Source organism: Chaetodon auriga, chromosome 11 (assembly GCF_051107435.1).
Source record: "Chaetodon auriga isolate fChaAug3 chromosome 11, fChaAug3.hap1, whole genome shotgun sequence".
In the NCBI taxonomy this organism is placed as follows: domain Eukaryota; kingdom Metazoa; phylum Chordata; class Actinopteri; order Chaetodontiformes; family Chaetodontidae; genus Chaetodon; species Chaetodon auriga.
The window spans coordinates 10,201,715-10,225,751 of NC_135084.1; the positions used below are offsets into that span (position 1 = coordinate 10,201,715).

Here is a 24,037-nt window from a genome sequence, read left to right on the forward strand (position 1 = left end):
GTCTGATGTGGGTATTAAAATGAGGTCAGCCAGGCCTGACGAAGAAATTACATGATTTAATGGCACCCCAGGGGAAGTTTAAATATAGCTCTGCATTACAACTGGCCTCCAACAGTACAGCATGACAAGAGTTCATCCATAAACACTTAAATCCTGGTCCACTATAAGTATTACAGCAAGCAAATACAACACGTCAGTGAGGACCTGTCCATCTGCTGACGTATTTACTTATAATCAACTATTTCATTATAGGGAAAACATGGGGATAGATCGTGGGGATGGGGCTGTGTGTGTGATTATGGGCTGAGGTGCTGTCCCCTGCAATGCCACTAGGTGGAGGGACAACCCATATCTCTAAAAGGTTTCTCATAAATAGGCTTTTATTTGTGTACAAACTTTATAGAACTTTGTTTACAATTTATTAAACATCCAAACACAGAAATACACCGATGAGGCACATAAAAAGAAAAATAAATAATTAGTCAAGATAGCAAAATTGTTAATAAGTCTATTAAAACATGCAAGCAGATCAAATACGGATTAGTATTCATCATGTATTTAAGGAAAGCCCATTTTACATGACATCCACATGAAAGCAGCGTAGATGAAGACGTCCCACTGGGCGCTCAGGGCAGCTTATTCCCTATATACACCGATTCACCATTCATTTGTATTCCAGGTAGGAAATCTCTTTCATGGAGGCTTCAAAATAATTTTCCCCATCACATCTTAAAAAGGAAAGCTGCACGTAATAATCTTAAATGCAGGGGAGAGAAGCCAGGGTGAGAAATACCAGGATCAATCCTGCTCGAAAATTAAAACATCAATCAATATTAAACAGGAAGCAAAGAAATGAAGTCCAATCCTCACTCGCGCTGAAAGTTGTTTGCTGAAGTGTAAAATGGAGAATTTCCCTGCGGAGATGAGCCTAATTTTATAATCCTCCTTAAAGACTGGTCAACTTTAGATAAACTCACAGTGACAATATGTTCAACCGCAAGATAAAGTATGACTAAAAGGTCAACGTTGGAAAACAAAACTGCAAATCATAGTTGACTAAATGTGCAAATTGAACACAGGAATTAACACAAAAAAAAACATTTGTGGAGTCAAAATGAACAGTGCTATCCAGATTGACATAGCTAATGAAGCCTGACAGATGTAGGTTACATCTGGTCCCACCGGTAGAAAGCAATCCTGTTGTGAAGGCAGGGAGGCACCAGCCTCTGTGACAGCTCCATTCAAGACTCCAAGCTGAGCTAAGAGGAGTTGAGAGCTGCGGATACCTTTAATTTACTAAGACTGCGGTATGCTCCCCTCTGTTCAATCACTCTCCCTGTAACAGTTGGATGCAGGCTGACTAATCCGGATTCACGATATGTCCTTTTCTCCCTGCTTCACTCAAACCGCAGTACCCACAATCTCCCAGCTCTCCTCTGTCAGCCTTCCTAGTTTACCCTCATGCAAATGTCAGCCTGCATTTCCCTATTCCCTCCCTGACAAGAGTCTTGAGTTATTAGACAACACCAACCCTCATCAGTTAGTGTGAAGTGCGGGCAGCTCCGAAGTGATAGCGGATGACATGTGTCATCCCACAGGGCCTCCGTGTTTGCAGCCAAAACATCACACAATGCATTCAAAGAGGGCTTCTTTCTACCAGTGTTGCAATTCAAATGAAGACTTAAGAACTCTAGACACATGTCAAAGAGAAAGCGCAATATCCGATTGCGGTGGGTTGGGAAAGAAGGAAGTGTCGTCTGTCAACGGGTGAGCAGTGTTGAAGGATAGTGTCTCTTACCTATAGTGATAAATGATTTGTGTTAAAATGACATGGGGACGGAAGAATTCAGACAGGCTGTAAAATGTCCCATATTGCAGTCAAATGTGGTCCCTGTCCAAACACACACCGGCAGAATATCCCAACAGAAAGTAAGTAGAGAGCGGACTGTCACCCAAACATTTCCTAATCTCACGGGATAATGCTCAGACATGCACTTGCATTCCATCTCCATGTTCACCTTAACATTACCACTTGGACTGTCTGCTCCTGCTTGTGCACGCCCTCCGAGAGACGAGTGCTCCAAACCGGCAACAGGTCAATGTCAATATGTAAAGAAAAGCCCTCACTCACTACACTCACTGTCACAATACCATGCATAGCCGATTTAGTGTGCACCCACAAACTAAGTGCACCACAAGACCACTGAGTAGGCGTTGACCTTTTACTAACAAACAATCTCTTTGTGTTTGCCCAGGAGGAAAAATATGAACGATGCAGGCAGACACCAAACTGTAAACTGCCTGCATAAAAAAGTAAGAACACAGGGCTGTTTTGATTTGACCTATGTCAATAACAGCGTGTCTGATTTATGACACTTCAGTAAATCATCAACTAGGAAGAATAAGTGCAGTGACCGAAAATGGTAGCACAATCTCCTGCTGTAAAAGTGTCTCTGCAAAAACAATGCCAAAGTAGCCATGGGGGGTTTAAGGTGTATCATTAGACTGAGCTGGACTGTTGCACATTATTGCTTCAAGCTGTAATCTGAAATGTAATCCAATGTCCTACGAGTAGTCAATAAAATGTTCTTATTACTCACAGTGCATTTAAGACAGCAGTTCAGCACAGTGAACACGAGCTCAAGGCCCCACGTTATTAAATATCTGAGGAGTCCTTGAGACAGATTTTCACCCCTCTCAGCTTCAGATCACTGACCTCTGACCTCTGACCGAATGAAGACACGTTCTGCATCAACTGCCATGTCATTTTAACTGTATAATACAGCTCAATTTTCTGTAATCTGTAATATGGCTGTGAGGATTATTACTTTGTTATCAAATTATTGTGAGCGCCAAACCATGCATGCTGCTGATGCATTTTGGTATGTAAAGCTACTGTATCACCACAGAACCGGTATGAAAGAGGATACAATAAAAGATTTCTGAAAACAAGCTGTAACTGGTTTTCTACACCCTCAAACCATTTATCATTTAGTTGTTTTATTCATTATTTAGGTGCTTTATTTATTATACCATTTATTATTTGACTTAGGTATGATGAACTCTACATGAGTACAGTTACTGCATAAATGTACTTTGCACAAAGAGAAAGGCGATCGGGACAATCTGGAAAACTCTATTTTAATTTTAAATTATATTCAAAAACAATATCTCAAGATTCAAACTAGACAGTGTGATGTTTGAAGTTGCGCTTTTGCTCTGAAGTTTGACTGTTTGAAAAAGGAGAAGAGAGAGTTGGCACATTTCAACGATATTGAAACAGTGCTGTTAAATGAAGGGAGACACACGCGCTGTTCAAACACACCGACAGAGGAGCAGAGGCTGAGCCAAAGCAGCAGGAGGAGGACGTCACCTTTCTGAGTTCAGGGAAGCACACCGGTTATTACCTGACAGTCCGGCGCAGCTGACAGTCGCTGCTGTGCTTGTGGGAACATGGCAAGAACTGCGGCTGGCGACGGCTTGAAACCACATCTGACCCAAAGTGGACTGAAATGTGAAGAGATCAAGAAAAACGGCTATCACATCAAGAGAGAGGTATGCTTGGATTTATCCATTGAAAGAAGCAAAAGTTTTCGTACACCCGCTTTAAGGTTCATGAGTCACGTATTTTACGACTTTTCCTGGAGAGATATTTTTGTGCGGGCTCTTTACCTGGACCCGCTCTGTGACGTACACTTTAACGCAGCTCACCTATTGACTATAACCCGCAAAAATCACAGCAATGCAACACTTAGGCCATCGTAGGCACGTAAAAGACAACTGGTTGAGTGAATGTGTTTTTTAATCTCCCGTAGCAGCTCCCAAGGCACTAAAAGTTGTGCCAACTGTCGTTCACGAGGGAGTTGTTTAGTTAATCTAAAAAGATCACGGTGGACACAAATATATGAACCGATGACCCCGCCCTGAAATTCTTCGTTTTTGCAAAAGCAGGTTTTGGTTGCCTTGCGGCTGTGTGGATAGGAAGGCAGGCTGCACAGACTGTGAGCCTTATCAGGTTAAATATCTGTCTACACTGTGGCCTGTGTGTAACTTTGACTGCTGAGTGACTGATGAGTCAGATGGACGCAGTTTGTCTGTGACAATGAAGTCACCGGGTTTGTTGAAGGCAACTTAAAATGCGTCGTGCTGAATTCAGAAATGTTTTGTTCCGTGTAATTTCCATATTTATAAGTAACGCAAGCTGTAGTAAAAATGCGTCACTGCTTCAGTAGGTCAGTCCAACACCTTAACGTCACTGTTAATGTCCCAGTGTTGTATTGACTTAACGCAATCCACCCTGATATTTAGCTAAATTTTTCATATATGGGGTTATGTTGCCCAATAGTACAGCGCTACTTAAATCCAAATATAAAGTGTCCTCCATCTTGAATCCACTCCACAAGTCATTTAAAAGGATGTTTTTCTTTAAATTGTTTGTAGCGCTAACCGTATCATAACTTCCGTTTACATGAAAACAAACAGCTAACCTAGCTAGCATTAACCGGTGAGGCTAATGTTATGTTAGCGACACTTACCGTTGTTTGAAGGTATTTCCACAATGCTCAATGACTTTTCTGAACAAATGGATAAAGGGAAAAAAAATCAATTCGCCGCGCTAAAACCGAAATTTACATTTAATATGGACTGCTAAAACAGACGAGAATGGCAGCCGGAAGTGACATGTCTCCATGTTGGCGTACCAAAATTGTAACGCAGCTTCCGTTATGGAGGCCTCCATATTGACGTGGTTTATATTAAGTAATGAGGCGTTAATGTTTTAAGTTGGTCAAATTTATACTTTACTTTTGGCCGCCATTTTGGGTTGAAGAATAATTATTTATTATACAAGGTAGGTTTTGTTTTGTTTTGTTTTGTGTTTTTGTTTTGTTTTGTTTTGCTCAAGATGAGCAAGACCTTGACAACAATGGTAAGTTACCAAATAAGGCGAGACTTTATCTTGCTAATAGATGTTAGCTGTGTAACTCCTAGTTTCAAATAAAAACAACTTAATGTTAATCATTTTCTAATTATTTAAACATTAAAATTGCAAAATGATATTTTCTGCAGCTTTTGTGTAACATTACTATGGATAGTCTTCCATTAATTCATGCTTCAGTGTTGTATAATCAGTGTTAGTGACTTGTACAAGTGCACCAGTAGGCCAGTCTGTCTCCTTTTTATGTAGGTTAATTGGTGTGTTAACTACAATCCTTTGTTTGAAATCGAGCCACTTTTATTCAAACGGTATTCTCTCTTGTCTTGTCTGCAATGTAAGACAGCTTATGTGGGCCTCTTGTTGTATAGAAAAATGGCCCAGGGACTGGTTTCGCCTCCAGGCAGCACCAGCAGGAGTCCTTTGAACAGGCGCCCATCTACGTGGCTGTCATGACATACCTGGGCTTTGGCATTGTCACCCTGTTTGGCTACCTCAGAGATTTCCTCAGAGCCGTGGGCTTAGAGAAGTGCCACCTCGCCCAGGAAAGAGAGGAACAGAAGGTCGGTAAAACATGCAATCAGCACAAACACGAGCATATTTCAGCTGTACGCACATACTGTAGACACACACATGCACCCAGGCAGTTGGAGTAGAGGAGCATGTATGCCTTGGGTGTCAACACTTTTTGTTTCCCCCTAATTATTTCAATTTTTGCTCTTAAGCTCTCTCTCTGCCTTCTTCCTTCATGTTCATCTGCACTATATTGTTGCCATGGGTGAGACAGGACACCACAGAGAATATCTGCTGAAGACCTAATTAAATCTCAGAGGGTTCAAGTTCTCTCTGTTACTGTGCCTCAAATTCCAGATAAGGCCTGGGTACTGCCACGTTAGAACCATTGTATGACCACAGATTTGATTTCTTAAATCCATCAGTCGGGGTTAAGATAGGTTGGTAGCAGTTAATGATTTGTTATGTGTGGCTCATATTAACAACACTATAGCCATATAAAAACTAACTCAGTGACAGTTTTTTGTTGTGATGTTGATAAGGTGCTATGTTTGTAGGCAGAGATAATAAAGCAGAGGACTAACCTCAGCAGCATTTCTATAATGTTTAGTTTTGACATGGATTGTTTGTTTTGTTTTAGTGCATGGAGAGCTCTTAGGGTGACCAGTGTCATCACAATTCAAGAGGCCACTTTTTCCTGCTCTTATTGTTCCACCGTGCTCTGAAAATGTGTCTCTTTGCTCTCAGGATTTCGTGTCACTGTATCAAGATTTTGAGAACTTTTACACTCGAAACCTGTACATGAGGGTACGAGACAACTGGAACCGTCCCGTATGCAGCCTGCCGGGACCTGTCTTTGACCTGATGGAGAGGGTGTCTGATGACTACAACTGGACATTCAGGTACTGTAGCCATATATATATATATATATATATATATATATATATATATATATATATATATATGCTCTGGGGCTAGAAACTACAGCCAAGAGTTAATGGACTCAATCAAGTTCGTCCTCTTTGAGCTAATGGGTAAAGCTAGAAATTCAACCACATGGCTGTGTGTCTTCACCTAAGGATATATACAGTCATGATTTTTTTTTCTTTTTTTGGATAAAGAGATGCCTCTGTGCTGCACCAGGACATATATTCAGGGAATATATTATGAATAAGGATATGAACAGACCCATGGGGAGGGAATATGACATGATGAATTGGGAATGGGGGCTAGGCGTGGATTGCATGTTTAAAGGGGTTTAATGTGACTGGAAAAAGTAGAAGTGGGGCAGTCTGCTTGTCTTTTGCAGTGACGTGCGGCGAATAGGTAAACATGCGGATGAGTTTTGTAGTGGTGTGCAGGTTTACATGAGCAGTGAGAGGAAGTAGGTCAGTTGATGAAATGGTGCAGTTCTCTTAAAATAGTCTGATACTGATGTGTAATGATAAGGCTTGACACTCTGGCGAAAATGAGTCTTTGATTCTAAGTGTGTAAGGAAACAGGAATAACAAATGCTGCCTTCAGCCACAGTCTCTGCTGTTTACCATGACGAAGAAACAAGATTATGATTGGCAATTACATGTAATTGAATGCTGATTACTTTTTATAATATGTAATGAATTTTATGGGAGTGTGTACGTGTGGGGGAAAAAAATGGAGAGGCTAAGTAATTCCTAATGTTTACATGCTTGCAGGTTAACCGGGAGGACGATACACAATGTCATCAACATGGGCTCTTACAACTACCTCGGTTTTGCTGAGAACAACGCCGATTTCCTGAAAACTGTGGCAGACCAAACACAGCAGTATGGAGTTGGGGTTTGCAGCACAAGGCAGGAAATAGGTGAGTTTGTGGTCAGTACGCAGATAAAATAAATATTGTGTGACACTTGTCCTCTTAAGCTAATTTGAACACAGGCATTCATTTTGTCTTGAGCCAAAAACGTCCACTTCACAGTTCAACTTTAAAGAGCATATGGTGGTGTCTCTTTTACTTCGTCTTACAGTGCTCCACATTTCTTACATGGGCATCTATTTTAAAAGTCTCTGGCAGACCCTGATGACACAGAACAGGTTTAATATCAAACTGGAAATAAAACTCCATCTCCCTCATCACATATGCCGTCATTTATTATCTTTCTCGTGAATTATACTGCCTGCGTGTTTAATTATCTTTCAGTGGCTGCAGTGTTGTATGAATTATTCACCCTTTGTTGAATTATGTACCATTTGGGCATAAGCTGAGATCATTACATACTGGTCCACGCTGAGGAGTGGGGGAAATTATATCATAGGGGGATGTAACGTTATGAAACACCCTGGACATTTGGCAGGACGCAAAAGGAATATATGTGATGGAAGTGTTCGAACAGCAAGGATCAGAAAGTGGGATCTGTGGCTTGAGATGAATTTCAAATTGGTGTTTTATCTTCTGAACTTCAACCCGGCCTCTGAGGATGTTTTAAGTGGCTACGTGCGGCAGGATCACATGTTCTTGCATAGCAGTATTGCGGCAGTGAAATTTGATGATTGGCCATCGGCTCTGCGTTTATTGGTCAAAACCATAAACATTATGACGCTCATTGAACAGGTCGGACTTAGCAAACTTTACTTGAGGAAAGTACTTCCTTTTCTCTCTGTCAAGGGTGTTTAGTCTATGGCACTTCTGACACTGCTGTGCCGTATATCTGCTGAGAGCAGGCTAGCAGAAAGTGAGCTGACATTGAGCTCAGGGCAGGTTGAGTCACTGCGGAGTGTTGCATGATATCAGCAGTTTGACAAGAACAGAGAAAACCAGAGGAATTAAAGAGCATGTGATCGTTAGCTGTACGTACTGTATGTCATAGTGCAAGCACGAGCCCCTCCCACTCACGCACATACACACACACACTCACACACTCCACAGCATCCATTATTCATTCATTCATGTGATTTATTTATATGTTTATTTCTCTTTCAAAATGGGACTGTTTTTCCCTGCATTTGTGATCTGTGTTTCAGCTGGCTCACCAAGAGGGTTAAGGAATAACAACCATTTCTCCCATGAGACCTTATTAAGCATCAATTATTAAAGACCCCAGTATCTCTGTAGTTAGAGTGACACCACAACCATCACCACTATTTTAGTTCACAAGCAGCCATGTGTGTTGGCGATACACAGAAAATCTTCAGAATCAAATTTTACTAGCCCTCCATTTGTTCAGATGTTTCGTCTCATCTCTCCTTCTACATTATCTGACATTAAATACATTTAGAAACTGTAGTTCAATGTTTGGCTTTTTTCTTAATGATGTGAGTGTAGATACAAAGTACAACGACAGCACGCCCTGTGAATAAACAGACATGTCAAACATTCATGGATTTGTCCTAATGGATAGCTCTCTCTTCCTGCTTTTCCTGCAATCATTAACATATAGTAAATTACAAAATGATGCCATGCAAATGAATGACAAATGACCAAGATACGAAGTGCAGCTGCCAAGCACATAGCACTAAGTATTTCACCAGAATGTGTGCAATAATATATCAATGTAGTTGGGCTGTTTTACACGTTAAAACTAAGATGTAAATGTTGCACTTGAGACTCCAGTTGAAGTTAATGATAGAAATGATTAACTCTTCCTGGCTGGGTTTTTCTTGTCTTGTAGTGAAGGCTTTGAAGAAAACCTGAGTCACAGGTTTACTATAAAAGAGTCTAATTTAGCTTGGAGATTTGCAAGCCCAAGCTTTATTGTCTCTCCACAGTGATGTTTGACAACCTTGGCAATAGTTATAGACCCTTTTTTTTCATCAACAAGGTTTGGCAGAAAGGTGACATGGTCATTCATAAGACAGCTGACCGAGCTCAGTGAGGTGCTTATGACAGTGTAGGTATGGTTGTATTTCAGCTAGCTCGGGTAAGCAAAGTGAGTGACGTCTAATAAGAATTCAGCTCTTTCTCACCTGAAGAGTATCCAGACCTAGAGCAGCGTTATGAGGTTAGCATATCAATAAGGAGGAAGGGCACCTGAATGAAGCCACGGCTAAGCAAAATGTTCTATATAGAGAGCAAGTCTGATGCCGTCTGATCATAAAAGCTGAACATACCAGCAGGGGCTGTGAGCCCGAGCGGTTGAGGAAATGTATGAATCGATTTGACTTGGCGCAAGGCCTGATGGAAAGCACTGCATGGGAATCACCATAAAGACGGAGCTGCTTCACTGTATTGTGGTTTATACACATTAGTCGATACCCATTTTCCAGTCCTTCCTGAAACATTCAGTCTGTTTGAAGTTTTTAATGCCTGCGCTCTGTGGTTACTGATTGTTATTGATTATGCCTACGATGATTACTATTACATGTAGATGCAGTTAATGCACCATTTTCTTATGAAGATTGCCTTAATGATGACATCTCAAAACCATTTATTCCCATTGCTGGTATTGACTGAATTCATTTATGTTTTCATCTTGTAGTTTTCAAAGAACTAGATTCAAACATGCTTCAATAGACATTCTTTTACTGAGATTTTTATTATATTTGATATAGTGATTTTGGCAATTTTCCCTTTACAGTAACAGTCTCTAAAATATTGAGAATGAATGGAGTGATATACGCCATTATTAATGCGTTCATTAGTAGTTATTAGTTGCATCACTAATTGTAGTGTGTATGTACACTGCTTGTATGTACGCTGCAAGCCTCTCTTGTAGGAATGTTACGTTGTTGTAATGAAAGAGACCATACTTTAGCAAGCTAACTAAGCTAACCACAGGCACCTCCCTGTCCAACAGAAAACAGGGCATTCTGTGGTGCTCTTCATCCCCATCCTCTCCTTCAGTGCTTGCCAGCAGGTGAAAACCAACCCCAGATTAAGTCTTGTTTAGGAACAACCTTTGTCCACTTGGTGCCTCATTATAAATGCGTTTTTTTCTCCACTATGTAAGTCCAGACCCTGCTGTTATTGGCTGGAGGCTACACACCCACTGCCCACAGTTGAAGCCCAGAAACATCCTGACCACAACAAACTAAGACGGAAACACAGGCGGAGGACAGGGTCTCTGCAGATGAATACCCCACCCACACATCTAGTGGGTTATAAGTGATGATTGAGAGGGATCTGGCATAGTACACCTTTAACTCTATTGTATTGTAACAAGTAACTACTTTATTAATGCTGTAGTAAGTGTAGAGTGCGATAAATGTATTGATCACATATGATAGAGTATATTCATACCAGATATATAACATTGCCCAGAGCCAACAGAAATAAATACACTATACAATATATGAACCTTTCTCTGCCCCCCTCTCTCCCTGTAGCTCATAATTAGAACAGTAATTCTTTTCATATACGCTGACCACAAGCGCGACACTGAAAGCACCCCAGAGATACCTAAAATTCCACTTTTATTGCACAAAATAGAAAACACCATGTCAAGTGACAGATTACAATTTGATCAATTTTCTAAATGTATTCTGGTCCCCACCTGTCACATTGGGTTGCATCAACCGCTTCAGTCCCAAAATGTGCTGCAGAACCATTTTAGACCTTGCGCCTGCCTTGACATTACCTTTGATGAAAGAGGGTAGTTGAACTAAATTACAAATTTACCACATCTTGAATCTTTCTAAATCTCGTTAAAGCCCTAGAGAGAGAGAGAGAGGCCCTGACACCGTGTGTGCTGGTCGTCCAGGCTTTTGCATGTGGCTCTTTTATTCATCTGTGTCAGAACTTGTAATTGGATGACAAAGCGCAGATCAACCAGCAGGTTCACTGATCCTGTTGAGGAGAGTTATCCTATTGTGATCTCTGTCTTGTAGGTAACCTGAGCATCCATGAAGAGCTGGAGCAACTTGTGGCCAGTTTCCTTGGAGTAGAGTCCTCCATGACTTTTGGAATGGGGTTTGCCACCAACTCAATGAATATTCCAGCACTTGTTGGGAAGGTTTGTGCTTTTACTCACTTTATATGGGAAATCCTGCTGTATATGGGTGTAGTGTTCACAGCGCAGCAGAAATGAATCTATTTAGCCCTAGCTTTTGTTCCTGTCTTGCATATGGCCTAACTTAATGAATAAGGCAACTAAACTCAGCTGCAAACAACCCCCCCATTAATTAAAATCATAATTAAACATTACAGTAGCCAGGAGGACAAGACTCTGGGCATAGCTGCTTCAGACATATAGACAAGGACAGGCAGGTTTTGTTAAGAGCACCACTCAAGGGTATGATTACCCACACTCTGGCCTGTCGGCACACCAGCTCAGCTCACACGGACAGCCATGGGTTACCAGGGGCAACACACAGCATGAATATCTGTGATTGGACTGGACAGGAGGAAGGGGAGGTTGACTGTTTAAGTGATGAGGATGGGGTCGTTTATGCAGACCAAGAGGTGTAGCAGCCCCTTAGGCTGCAGCCCCTGCTGTAACCCTGCGGGGGCTGGGGGTCAACCCACACTGCCAACTCTATCCTACAGGGACAGGCTGTGCCAGGACAGGCCTTGCTGTGCAGGCAGAACTACATTAGAGTGACAGCTGCTGGTAGACCAGGGACCAGGCCAGCTGGACCCCAGGCCAAACCGAGGGTAATCTGTCAGTGAGACGGTGTCAACATACCCTCTACAAGAGTTCATTCAGACTAACGCAGTCAAATGCTTAGAGCTTCAGTGTTAAATATGCTAATGCACTAGAGAGAATTTCGTGAAACGGCTGAATTAATTTGCATGCTGATTTGTATGGAATATGAAGTACCATACATTATGAAAATTGTGGTGTGTCTATTGGTCAAAACGTCATCAGACATGAAAGAAGTGAAAAATGGCAAACATGTGCAGTACATACAATTGTCATCATATACAGAGAACCTAGATAGAAGTGATTATGACTGAGGCATGGATGGGGGGCGGGGCAAGGGGAATGGCCTCACATGTAAGTGGATCCTTTTACAGCAACAACTATTGTACTGTACATTCTCTAAGAACACAGTACAAAGCAACGACACATACGCTGACGTACAGATAAACAGATTGAATTGTAAAGGAAGACCGCACACTCTGCTATGGCTTTCATGCATGTATGGTTTTACTGATGATAGTGTTTATGGCTTACATTGGTATAAACCACTAAATCCAAAATGTCGTCACATTAGTTGTACTGACTATGAAATACCACATATGGAGTCATTTAGTGAGCAAAACAGGTGTGAGCAAAGCAAAATATGTTTTATATTTTACATTTTTCAAAGTAGCCAGCTTTTGCTTTGATGACAGCTTTGCGCACTATTGGCATCCTCTCAACCAGCTTCATGAGGCAGTGACCTGGAATGGCTTTCCAACGGTCTTCAAGGAGTTCCCATAGACTACTCGACTGTAGAGTTTGTGAGAACTCTTTTGATTTCAGGAATGCAGGAACATTTGATTCAGCTATTACTCAAGGAATTTGTCTTTTCTCTCTGCTGATTTCCAGGGTTGTTTGATACTGAGCGATGAGCTCAACCACACATCTCTCATCTTAGGAGCCAGACTGTCAGGAGCGACTATCCGGGTGTTCAGACACAACAGTAAGTTCAGTAACTCTCTCACTGAACAATCGCAGTGCTTCTGCCTTACAACAACACAATACACTGACAGCATTATGTAAATTATATGCAATGATATCGGTGTCGTTCAGTTTGTCAACATCTTTGGTGCTTAGCGTCCATAGCTCCTGCCAGTCAAACATTGTTGATAGCACTGAGATGTGTTTTGCTGTAGATTATCTGTTGATGAGGTTTGAATACCTGTTTGTTTGGCCACCGCTGCTCACATCATCCAGTTTTTCTTGTATTCATGTTAAACTGTTGCCACTGAGAGAATCACATTACTTTTTTGTGCAGTACGGGATTTGACTTTGGACAGACCTGCTTAACATTCTGCGTTTAGAGCAGTAAATGTAAAAGCTTTAATGAAATGGGTTCAGTTTACAGTCACAACTGCGTTTTATCCATCAACAGCAGAGCAGCAAAACAGTTTTTTTTTGAAAATGTCATCTTACCTAACAGTCTGTTCTCTATCATATTGTCAAATTGCATATTGTCAATAGATGACAAGGGAGAATTATTAAGCATGAATGATACAGCATTGCTTGCATTGGAAACATCCACTGCTCTTTCAGGAGACAGGACAAACGAGCCAGTCCTCTGGCAGCAAATGTGTCCTGACAGGTACAAGCAGAGTCAGTTATGGGTCTTCCAAGCAGATCCCAAAAGCCTGTCTAAAGGCAAAGAGCCCTCAGGCACCTGAGTAGCTGACCCCTCCCTGCCTCTATACTGCTGGCACCAGACGCTCATACTCCCTTTCATTAGTGCAAGGCCAGTATTCATTTAGAGAGCTATGCTGATCACCTTAGCCCCAACAACAGATAAGCAATCTGTCTAAAATGTCTTTATGATCTTTGAAGTGTTTATCTGGTGTGTCTTTAACAAGATGGAGTTTTCTAACAGAGACTAGATGAACTGGTTTGTCCAGTCAGACTTGTATGTTTGAAATACTTAGTCACAGAATGGATGCTCCTTTGAGAAATTGGCCAGTCTTATTGGTTCAAATAGTGAAATTTATTTCTGGAAAGGTAGCATTTTTGCACCCCGAGGCAATAAAGAGCCTATGTAAAGGCAATAATATGTTATGGATAGTCACACCGGTATGCACGTGTCTTGTGGAAAAGCAAAGACTATCATCCTCATCCACACAATCATACAGTATCTCTTATCAGGCCATGGCTTATCTTAAATTAGTGCTTACCTATGAAACAATCTTTCCCGCATTCTTGTCTGTGCACACAAGCTACTGTGGGTTGCTCCGTCACTGTCTTGTTCTCTCAGTGTTTATGCTGGTAACGGTTGCTCTGCTCTGTTGAGCTCCAGGAAGTGATTTTATCACAAGGCCATGTGCTGCCTCTTAAGTAAACCAGTGTTTGTGCTGAGGCAGCAATATCGATCATCTATGACAGATTATTAGCCATGACAGGTTTACTCCCTGCTCCGCTTGAAATTGGTTGGATTGCAGTCATACTTTGAATAATGCTCCTGATTAACTACAGCTATTCAATACTGCCATCTGCTGGTGTGCAGCAGAGGATCATTAGTCGTGTCACCATTGCCTGTTTTGAACTCTAAATGCCACAGGGAAATAATTTTTCTGAAGCCAAAATTTCAAATCATAATTTTAAGCAACCGTGCAGCCTGCACTGGCCAAACCCATGCTTAGCTCAGTTAGTAATCCTCTCTGCTACAAATTTTGCGGGTGTTCATTAGCATCAGACTGCAGATTTCCAGTGTGTAGTTTGCAGAAGCTGTTCCTGGCAGATAAAAAAAGTGCCTTGTGTACTCTGTGAACTGCCCTGCCCTTAGAAATTATGATTTTGCGTACAGTTGTTTGCTTAGTTGGTGTTCCTTGCAAGGTGTGATTTGAGTACTGCCACACTCAGTGTACTTTATATGTTATGTACATAGAGGTGTGCTTTCATAGCACAACCGTAAGTACTATTGCAAACAATTTGCCGTGTGAAGTTCTTTGTTTTTCCTATCAAAAAGGTTTAAATCTAGATAAGATTATTGAGCTCTTGTCTGTTTTTTTCACTCTATTTTGCTCTCCCTCTCCTGTGTGTGTGTGTGTGTGTGTGTGTGTGTGTGTGTGTGTGCGTGTGTGCGTGTGTCTGTGTCAGACATGCACAGTCTGGAGAAAATGCTAAGAGAGGCGATTTGCTCAGGCCAGCCACGGACCCATAGGCCCTGGAAGAAGATCCTCATCATGGTGGAAGGCATCTATAGGTCAGCTGTCATTATACAACACGCACACACACACACTCATTAGTGTAGTTGCTTCCTCACAGGCTCATGTTATTGTATCAGTCTCTGTAAGTATGGGTGTGTGGGTAAGTGCGGGCTTCCTGGTGGTCAGACTCAGGTAAGCTTCTTCATTTGTAACCTCAGAGCTTCCAGTCTGTGTTTTGCAGTTTCTGTTATAGTCACTTTTTCAATTGCTTCCCTCTCTATCCTTGAATAATAGATTTTGTGTGTGTGTGTGTGTGTGTGTGTGTGTGTGTGTGTGGGTATGGTTGGATACCATTTGATTACTGGAGAGAGGAGAAAGGTATTGTGTGTCTCTCCCGGCAGCGAGTTGTCCCGAGTCTCAGTGACCCTCTCCATCTGCTCATTAGCTCCAAATCAAGGCCAAATGGAGCCACAGAGATTGACTTGGCTACACCCCCAGCTCCAACTGTTTATCACGGCCATTTTCTCTTCTCCTTTCTTCCCCTTTTCTGCCCTCAGTCGCACGCTACATACATCAACCCTTCTGAACTAAAGCATGCCGTCTTCACTGTGCTTCTAGTCAGCGTGTTGGTTTTTTTTTTCCTCTCAACACGTTTATTCACAGTCAGTCAGCTGTGAAGTTTCCTGCATTGTTTTATAACAGTCCTTTTATCAAATGAAGAGGAAACCCTTGAACATGGAAATCAGTTTGGTATTAATTAACTGTTAGTTCCACAACAATGCTGGTAATTTGGGACACCGTTTAATTGCACATCATTGGATTGTCTGTATCAGGCTGTAATGGCTAATATCAGGCTCAAGCAGTGCAGAAATTTTGCCTTTGAAAACTGCCTTCCTGTAACATCAAAAGGTTCGGATAAAGACTAAGCAAGCTTCAGCTGTATCCTGGGCGCCCCTTTGATGTCCACATCGGTCCTGGTGAAACCCTGTCTTATGTCATTTGGGCTGCAGACGTTGTCAGCCATAGCAAGGATGGCAGGTCTGGGATTGCTCTATTCCCCCGCCATGCACTCACTCATGCTGTCTATTTGTAGCCTTAAAAGGCTCGCGTCAGAGGAGAGGAAGAGATGGGAGAGAGGTGGGAGTAACGTGAAAGAGGCCGACAGAAAGATTCTTGGAAGATTGGAGCATGTCAAATTATGTAATATGCATTTACAGAGGTCGGGGGCAGATTCTTCTCCTTTTAAACTTAATCACTTTAAGAGTTTGATCTATAATTGATGAAATGTGTGTGCCGTCGTCGTTCCTCGTGTAACTGCATTCTTTGCTTGTGTGATTCTCTGTCTTTAGCATGGAGGGCTCCGTGGTGCGACTTCCTGAGATCATCGCACTGAAGAAGAAGTATAAAGCCTATCTGTACCTGGACGAGGCCCACAGCATCGGAGCGGTGGGACCATCAGGGAGGGGCGTGACGGAGCTGTTTGATGTGAACCCAGCTGATGTCGATGTGATGATGGGCACCTTCACCAAGAGCTTTGGGGCAGCCGGAGGCTATATTGCAGGGAAAAAGGTGCCTGTGAATCTTTGGATTTTCTGTTTCAGCTGCCTTTGCTTTCATTTTATCATTTGTGGTTAATATTCGTATGTTACATTTTCTTATAATGAAAGAATCTGAAATTCAGAGACAGAATTTCATTCTACTTAATTTTCCTCCACACATTTATCAGAAAGGTAAGACTACTCAGAACACTGTGTCACCTTAAGTTTTCTGGTTTTATTAGATAGTTGGCAGTAGAGAGTGAATTAAATTTTCTGGGAGTTTGTTCCTGGAGGGGGGAACATGCACTACAGGAACGCTGCTGGGAGAGTGGAACAATGAGCAGCGCTGGCTTACCAGAACACCCCAGCCTGGATATACTCTGATACAAGACAGCAGCCTGTGAAAGACTGGACTTGTAAACACCTCTTGATTCTCCAGGCGGGCAGAAATTAGTCTTGTTGCTGTGCAAAAATAATCCTCCTGGACCCAAACAGTGATAGATATATGTAGGTGGGATTAATCACACTGAGATAATTCCAACAGCCTCGCTTACTGTACCATGCTCAGAAAGTCAAATAACTGAGCTGACTTTCATTATCAGTGCAACAACATTAATCCATTAAAGCACATCACCCAAAGTATTTTCAAGTACTATTTAACCCAGGTCTGTTTTTAAAGGTGTATGGGACTCAATCATACACACTCCCTCGCACCCCACCTCCCTCGTAGCTCTCATGTGTCCAACAAATGTTCCCTAGCCTGCGACTCCGAGCCTTAGCAATTCCTTTTTACTCCATTAAAAAGTACACTTTAGTACATAACCACACCGCGTTTGTAGGAGTTGATTAGAAAGCAACAGAGGAAACGGCCATGTTGCTTGAATTAGGTATTCAGAGAGGGACCCTTCCTGCCATTGCCTTGTGTTGGTTCAGCCCTGCTCTGCCATAATAAGAAGGTAAAGCTGGCAGACGGCCAGCCCCTTCTTGTGGCAGGCCTCGGAACTGCGCTCCAGATTTAACAGGATGACTTTTAACAAGCATGATGATGTTTGAAGTATGAGCACTCTGCCTCGTTTGACAGCTGGCTGTAGTAAACTCCACAAAGAAACAGGCAGGAAGGGAGAGAGAAAGCCTTTAGATTTGACGTATTTGTTGTTGTGGTGAAATCCCCCAAATCCTACATTCAGTGGATTCGGGTCAACCGACAAAGGACTCTGCAGATGTCTTCTGGAAAACAGTCATGTTATAGCTATTTTATGAGAGTACCAAAAATAAATACCCCAATAAATACACTCCAAGCTCTTTCCAAATCACTTCAGCCTTCCATGGAGGAGGCTTTATTTATTAACCCTTTGCTCAAAACCAGGATTCCACTGAAATTAGGGTATTAAATACATCCGTTGGACTGTGTACAAGTGTGTATGCTGTCCTGGCCCCGCTCCTACTCTGTGGCATTGTGGACGTGTAACGTCACATCAGTGTTGCGGCAACCGTGTGGCTGAGGAAACACTCTCAGCTGTCAGTCCACGCCGCAGACGTGAGATGGATTTCGGACATGTTCTCTTAACTGGTTTATCTTGGTCGCACCAAAATCCTGCGGGGCCCTAAAGCAGTGAAAATCCCCCGCCTTAAACGAAAACAGATGTCAGGTTGTTTCAAGGTTCTTATCCTACGTTTGAGCATTTCCCCTAAAATCCCTTCCCCTCATGTGTGTGAGGAAGCCGCAGCCGCCGCCCAGTGGGGACAGATGGCGGTGAGTGGAAATGGTGGCCAGGACAGCATCTCCGGCTACGTGTCATCACCCCGCAGCCGCTGGCCACCACGCGGCCACCGAGCAGCAGCCCACCGCAGCTCCGGGCCCGCTCCCAGCCTCATACCACTCACACACACACACGTGCTCTAGGGACCCATGACCGAATCAGCTTCCTGAAATCCTGCTCTTCTCCTGACAGCCACTTGCAGAATTAATCTCGTGTTGACATTTAGGAAAAATGAGCACTGCAGGTCCTTTTGTGGCTCATTTCTACGTTGGTTCTTTCTCAAATTAGCACTCCGGCTCTCTCGGAGTGGAGAGCAGGAAAGGATCCAGAGTTTTCTACAGTCCGTGCCAAGATAGTCATAGTGACACAGAAATGACTTGAGGTGTTTTAATTGATCCTCAGGTGCTGACTATACGTGAGCTCACTCTAGTGGTGCTAAAATAAAAGTGCAGGGCCACACTTCTGCTATATAGAAGATCTGAAATTAACACTTGATTAACATTAACATGTATGAAATCCAATTTTCTCTGTTTTAATAAAGATAGATTGGAAACTTACTGTATAGTATCTCTGCTGATCATCTGTGTCCTGTATTGCAGGAGCTGGTGGACTACCTGCGTTGTCACTCTCACAGTGCAGTGTACTCCGCGGCCATGTCCCCTCCTGTCACTGAGCAGATCCTACGTGCCATGAAGTGCATCATGGGAAAAGACGGGAGCACAGAAGGTGAGTGTCTGAGCTCACGGAGGCTCCTTCCACTGAATGTCACCCCCAGTCTCAGTCTCATTATCGTCAAAACTTGACGTTCTTTACACAGACAAATATTATGTCTGGCTCATAAAAATCTTTACACCTTTATATAATTTTTATGGAAACAATAGCAAACCAAATCCAGAGGACAGTACCAATGTTAACATTAGGAGTAAGTCCAGACCTGCAGGGAAAGACAAACAGCTGCTTGGTCAGAAAATGTGGTAGCAATTACAGGGGTCTGCAGTGAACAGAGAAGAGGGAGGACGTGCAGTCCCTGAGCACACGTGACGCTAACGTGGAGGAAATCATTTTCATGTGTGTGCTGTGAGGAACGCTGTACCTCTGAGAAGTTTCTGCTTTAATGGCATCCGACACAAGGGCAGGGAAGTAGTCATTACCAGACCAGTTGCAATACTGCCAGAGCAATTCTTCTTGAGTTATTGTAGTTGTAGTTCTGGTAGTAGTTGTAATAGTAGGGCTATAGTGTTAGTACGTGTAATGCTGGGGGTAGTAGTGGTACAGTAAGTGAACAGCAGATAATTACACACTTTACTCAGCTCTACAGGACTTGGAAGTGTGCACCATAAGGCATAAGCAGGCAGCCATGTAAACTGTGTGGCATACAAGAATACACATGTCTGTCGTGGAGTGCTGTAATGGGTTAATCACTCCAAGGACTGACGCATGGTGTCTTTTGGTTGAGGTATATTCTAGTTTCATGCAGGGATGAGTAACTTTCTCATCTGGCTCTGAACCAGACATGCTTTGCATCTGACGTAGCCCAGTGAAATAGCTGTTGTTGAAAAATCAGTCTCGACCTGTCTTATAGAAGGGAGGGAACCGTGCAAACGGTGCAGCCTGTCAAAACATCAGCTCCAATGTCCATCACAGCACTATGAAAGCCCAGTGTGACGAGAAACGTCACATGCTCTTTGCATATATGCACGATGAGTTCTTATCCCTCTTCCTCTCAGTGCTCGTCTGTCCCCGTCATCTTTCTCATCGATGTTGAATTTCACACTTTAAAGCAAGCTGGAGGCAGCAGCTCTGAAATCCGGAAAAACTCCGACAGACAGCAACATCCACACATTCTCACCGACTCACATGATTTCTGTGTCTGGCAGCAGGTTTTTGACCTCCGTGCCCTCTATCTTAGCAGAGAGGAACAATTTGCAAAATGGGGCCTGTGCTTTTTGGCAGACGTCTGAATGTTAGGGGGTTTTCTCTCTCTCTCTCTCTCTCTCTCTCTCTCTCTCTCTCTCCCTCTCTTTGCTGAGATAAGGGGATTTAAAGTGCTCTCTTACATCCCCATCAAAGAAGTGCCAAACTGTTCCCAGGTAATCAGAGGGAAACAGAACTGTGTTCCAAGGCTGGGCTATGTTAAACTCTGCTGCAGCCATGGAGCGCCAGGCTCCCCAGTGGTTCACATCATTTGGAAACAGAGGGGGGTAGCAGGGCAGGCCGCCTCTGCAGCCTTTTCTAATACGTTTATCTGAAATACATGTGATACTTAAGCATTATTTGTATTCTGTTTCAGTCATGGCCGAGCTCCAGCGGCAGTCCACAGTCGCTCATTTTGCGCGAAATTCATTGTATCCAATTTGCAAGCCCTCATTCTGGCAACACGCGAGCGAGTATACCAAAACTGAACCATCTGTTGCTGCAGCTGAGTTGCAATCAGGAGCAAGTTCATAGTGGAGGCTGGAATGGCCCAGATGGAGGTGCAGGACTCATGATGAGATGGCATTGCAAAGAGCTCAAACTACATTAGCTACCACTGACAGGTGATGTCCCTCCCTGCAGGGGACAGTGGAAATATGCAGGGGAAGTAGCAGCGAGATGGTGCTTTACTCATGTACATCTGGTGGTGTCCTTGTTTTAATTGGAGGTATTAGACGGATCCGCCAACTGGCAAGGAACACCAGATACTTCAGGGCCAGGCTGAAGGAGATGGGCTTCATCATCTACGGCAATGATGACTCACCTGTGGTTCCAATCCTGCTCTACATGCCAGGCAAAGTGGCGTAAGCACACTCAAACTCTCACCAACACACTATTCATCGTGCACAGACAAATCTGAAACAGTAAATATTAATGTCTCTCTCCCTTGTTGTCACAAGCAATTTCAGGTCAGCTCACTGTGTATCATCTTTAAGTGATTTGGATGGCAGCCATGCTCCAAAGTTTCCATGAATCAGTAATGTAGACTGTGTCTGTGCGGGCTGGGTTTATGTAACCACTTACGAGGCAACATCAGGTATTGATTAGGCATAACCCAGATTGTTTGAGCTACTCAGGTATAATCAATTGAGTATAAAGTTGTCTTTCAATGCCAGTCACCATTAATATCCATGAAAAGGCCAATCCTGCCCAGTAATTGCAACAATCGGGAGCCACAGTAGTAACTTCTGTGTTCATTTACTGGGCATTTCAACAGTTGTATGAAATTACTGTATCTGTAGCTCTATATATAAAATCTATTTGGGGCCATTTGCTTGCTAGCCTTTTTGGATTGCCATTGTCCTAATGTCATACAGTATGTCTTAAAAAGCTGGTTAAAGAATGAGGTGCTGCACTAGCATCTGCAGAGAGCACTGAACACGCATCAATAACTGTAAACTGCTGTGTCAGATTCACTGAATAATTTCAGAGCACGTTTTACGGGTTGAAGTCTCCAAACTGTCCACTTAGCCACAAAATGACAAGTTATTCACTGCCTCATTAAAGTTAAAGCTCATCAGAGATTTGCTGCTTCAGGCCCTTCAAAATTGTCAGTTATGTGCTCGTTTTAATTTTTTCGTGCTTTGCAGAAATTGACACATAATTAAGGATTTGGAGGGGCTGGAAGGAGCAACATTCCTCACGTGTTTTAATGCAATGAGGCAAAGGGGCAAATTCATTGTGAGGTGGCTCGTGGGGTCACTGCAAACTTTTGAGACCTGATACCTGATGCTGTTTTCTCCAGTCAGTTGTACAGAAACTGGTGCAGCGATCCACACGATGTTTTTTTCTGTTGATCAGGGCTTTCGCTCGAGAAATGCTAAGGAGGAAAGTTGGAGTGGTGGTAGTCGGCTTTCCCGCCACACCGATTACAGAGGCCCGAGCTCGCTTCTGTCTGTCTGCAGCGCACACCAGAGACATGCTGAACCAGGTACACACACACTCAAAACATTTACCAACATGAAAGTCCTCACTGAGGCCTTAGAGGGTGTTTTCTTTTACACCAGAATCAAACATATGCACACATGTTCTGATCCTTTTCCCTTGTCCGCAGGTGCTGCACCATCTGAACGAGGTGGGAGACGCTTTCTGTCTGAAGTTCTCACGGCAGAAATATTCCTCCAAGCCTAACCTCTGTGACGAGACGGACTCTGAGCTGGACAGCTGCTCTGACCTTTGACACCTTCATTTCGTAGTGTCAAAACTTAGTCTGAGTGACTGCGCTGCAGCAGACCCATAAACACTCAGTGGAGAGAAACGGCCACGTCTCACAGCAGAAGAGGGGCCAAATGTTTGGCTGCTGCCACTTTTTATATGTTTGGAAAACACTATTTGCGCGTCTTAAAAAGAGCGATTGTATGAACTCTTGAAATATTTCTGGATACATGAGTTTGTGAACCCATACATGAAATGATTGCACAAGAAGTGCCGGATTAGTCTCAAACTCAAGTACTGTGTAAAATTTCTGTAGTTATTTAATGTTTTATATTGAGACAAATCACATCCAGCTTTGGAGTTCAGTTCGTCTGCACTCACATGCACACACAGTTAAATTTTTTTAGCTCAAAAGAGCTTTTCCACACATTATTCTAATTACTCATGTCTATATTTAGACATTGAAACTTTTTATGGAAGCATTGTTTGCTTCTTATAAATGAATATCAGTCACCATTTATTCAGAATACTGGTGGTAGTTATTATCATTATGTAAGGATCTCCATTAGTTCCTTAACGTGAAATGGTAGTTTTAAGTCATGGAAAAGGCATTTGTAGTTTAAAATGTTCCCCTTGTGTGCTGTTGCATTGCTAAAATTACGAGTCTGCTGATTTCTATTTTTTTTTTCCAATAAAAGGCAAATGCCGTGCATTAAAGGCTTCCTGAAAGTGTTTAGGAGTTGGAAGGTTGATTAATTATCCAAATGACAGGCTTCTAAATGTCCTGAACCTTCCCTTTGGAACCGAGTTCACTTCCTGACACCAGGTTATTTACACTACTCACGCTCAACTGATGACGAAGACACGTTTATGGCGTTCCAAAGGTGATGTGTTTTTATAAAAATGTCCTCAGTGCAACACCACTTTCATCTCAGAAGTAAATGATAACCTTCCTGTAAATAATAGATCATGCAGCAATTACGTCTTTGACATGCAGTTAAATCTCAACAGCCCCCACACCGAACAAAAAAGGTGTTATGGCTTGTTTTGTGGTGAGACTGCTCATATTCACCGAGTCTTAACGGCTTAATTGTTGATGTTGTGAAGACCTGCTGCTCTCTCTCACACAGACTGTGTAAGAGTTGTGAAGGTAAGCATGCCGAGTATGCAGCACCTGAGCCAACAGAAACCTAACCTAGCAATTAGCACTGAACTCTAAATTCTCGTGGTATGGGGTAATCATTTGATTTAACACAGGAAGGGTTATAGATGGATGATAAATGTGTTTTCACAATGTGTCAGATCAGCGCTAGTCGACACTTGTTTGGCCTCGGGATGTTACCGTGTTTGTGTTTTTTGCTCTGCCAAACAGCATAGTGATAACACTTTACAAGATGGAAATTAAAACGCAATATGTAGTCCTTGAAAAACA

At 42.7% G+C, this 24,037-nt stretch overlaps 1 protein-coding gene across 1 annotated transcript; it reads left to right on the top strand.

The window, feature by feature from the left end:
• The first annotated feature begins 3,425 nt into the window (after positions 1-3,425).
• On the top strand, positions 3,426-23,225 carry sptlc3 (serine palmitoyltransferase, long chain base subunit 3). The gene is made up of 12 exons (XM_076743378.1): positions 3,426-3,555; positions 5,305-5,496; positions 6,194-6,348; positions 7,141-7,289; positions 11,249-11,373; positions 12,895-12,988; positions 15,130-15,235; positions 16,529-16,748; positions 19,077-19,203; positions 21,119-21,254; positions 22,252-22,381; positions 22,505-23,225. The coding sequence occupies exons 1-12, from the start codon at positions 3,454-3,456 to the stop codon at positions 22,628-22,630; spliced, it is 1,662 nt and encodes a 553-aa protein (XP_076599493.1). The 5' UTR covers positions 3,426-3,453; the 3' UTR covers positions 22,631-23,225.
• Positions 23,226-24,037: the final 812 nt, after the last annotated feature.

Bases quoted from the DNA above. Each gene is read 5' to 3' on its own strand.
- sptlc3 (XM_076743378.1), top strand. From the start codon at position 3,454: ATGGCAAGAACTGCGGCTGGCGACGGCTTGAAACCACATCTGACCCAA. The intron at 12,989-15,129 runs GTAAGTTCAGTA...TGTCTGTGTCAG, and splicing joins CCGGGTGTTCAGACACAACA to ACATGCACAGTCTGGAGAAA. The intron at 22,382-22,504 runs GTACACACACAC...CCTTGTCCGCAG, and splicing joins CCAGAGACATGCTGAACCAG to GTGCTGCACCATCTGAACGA.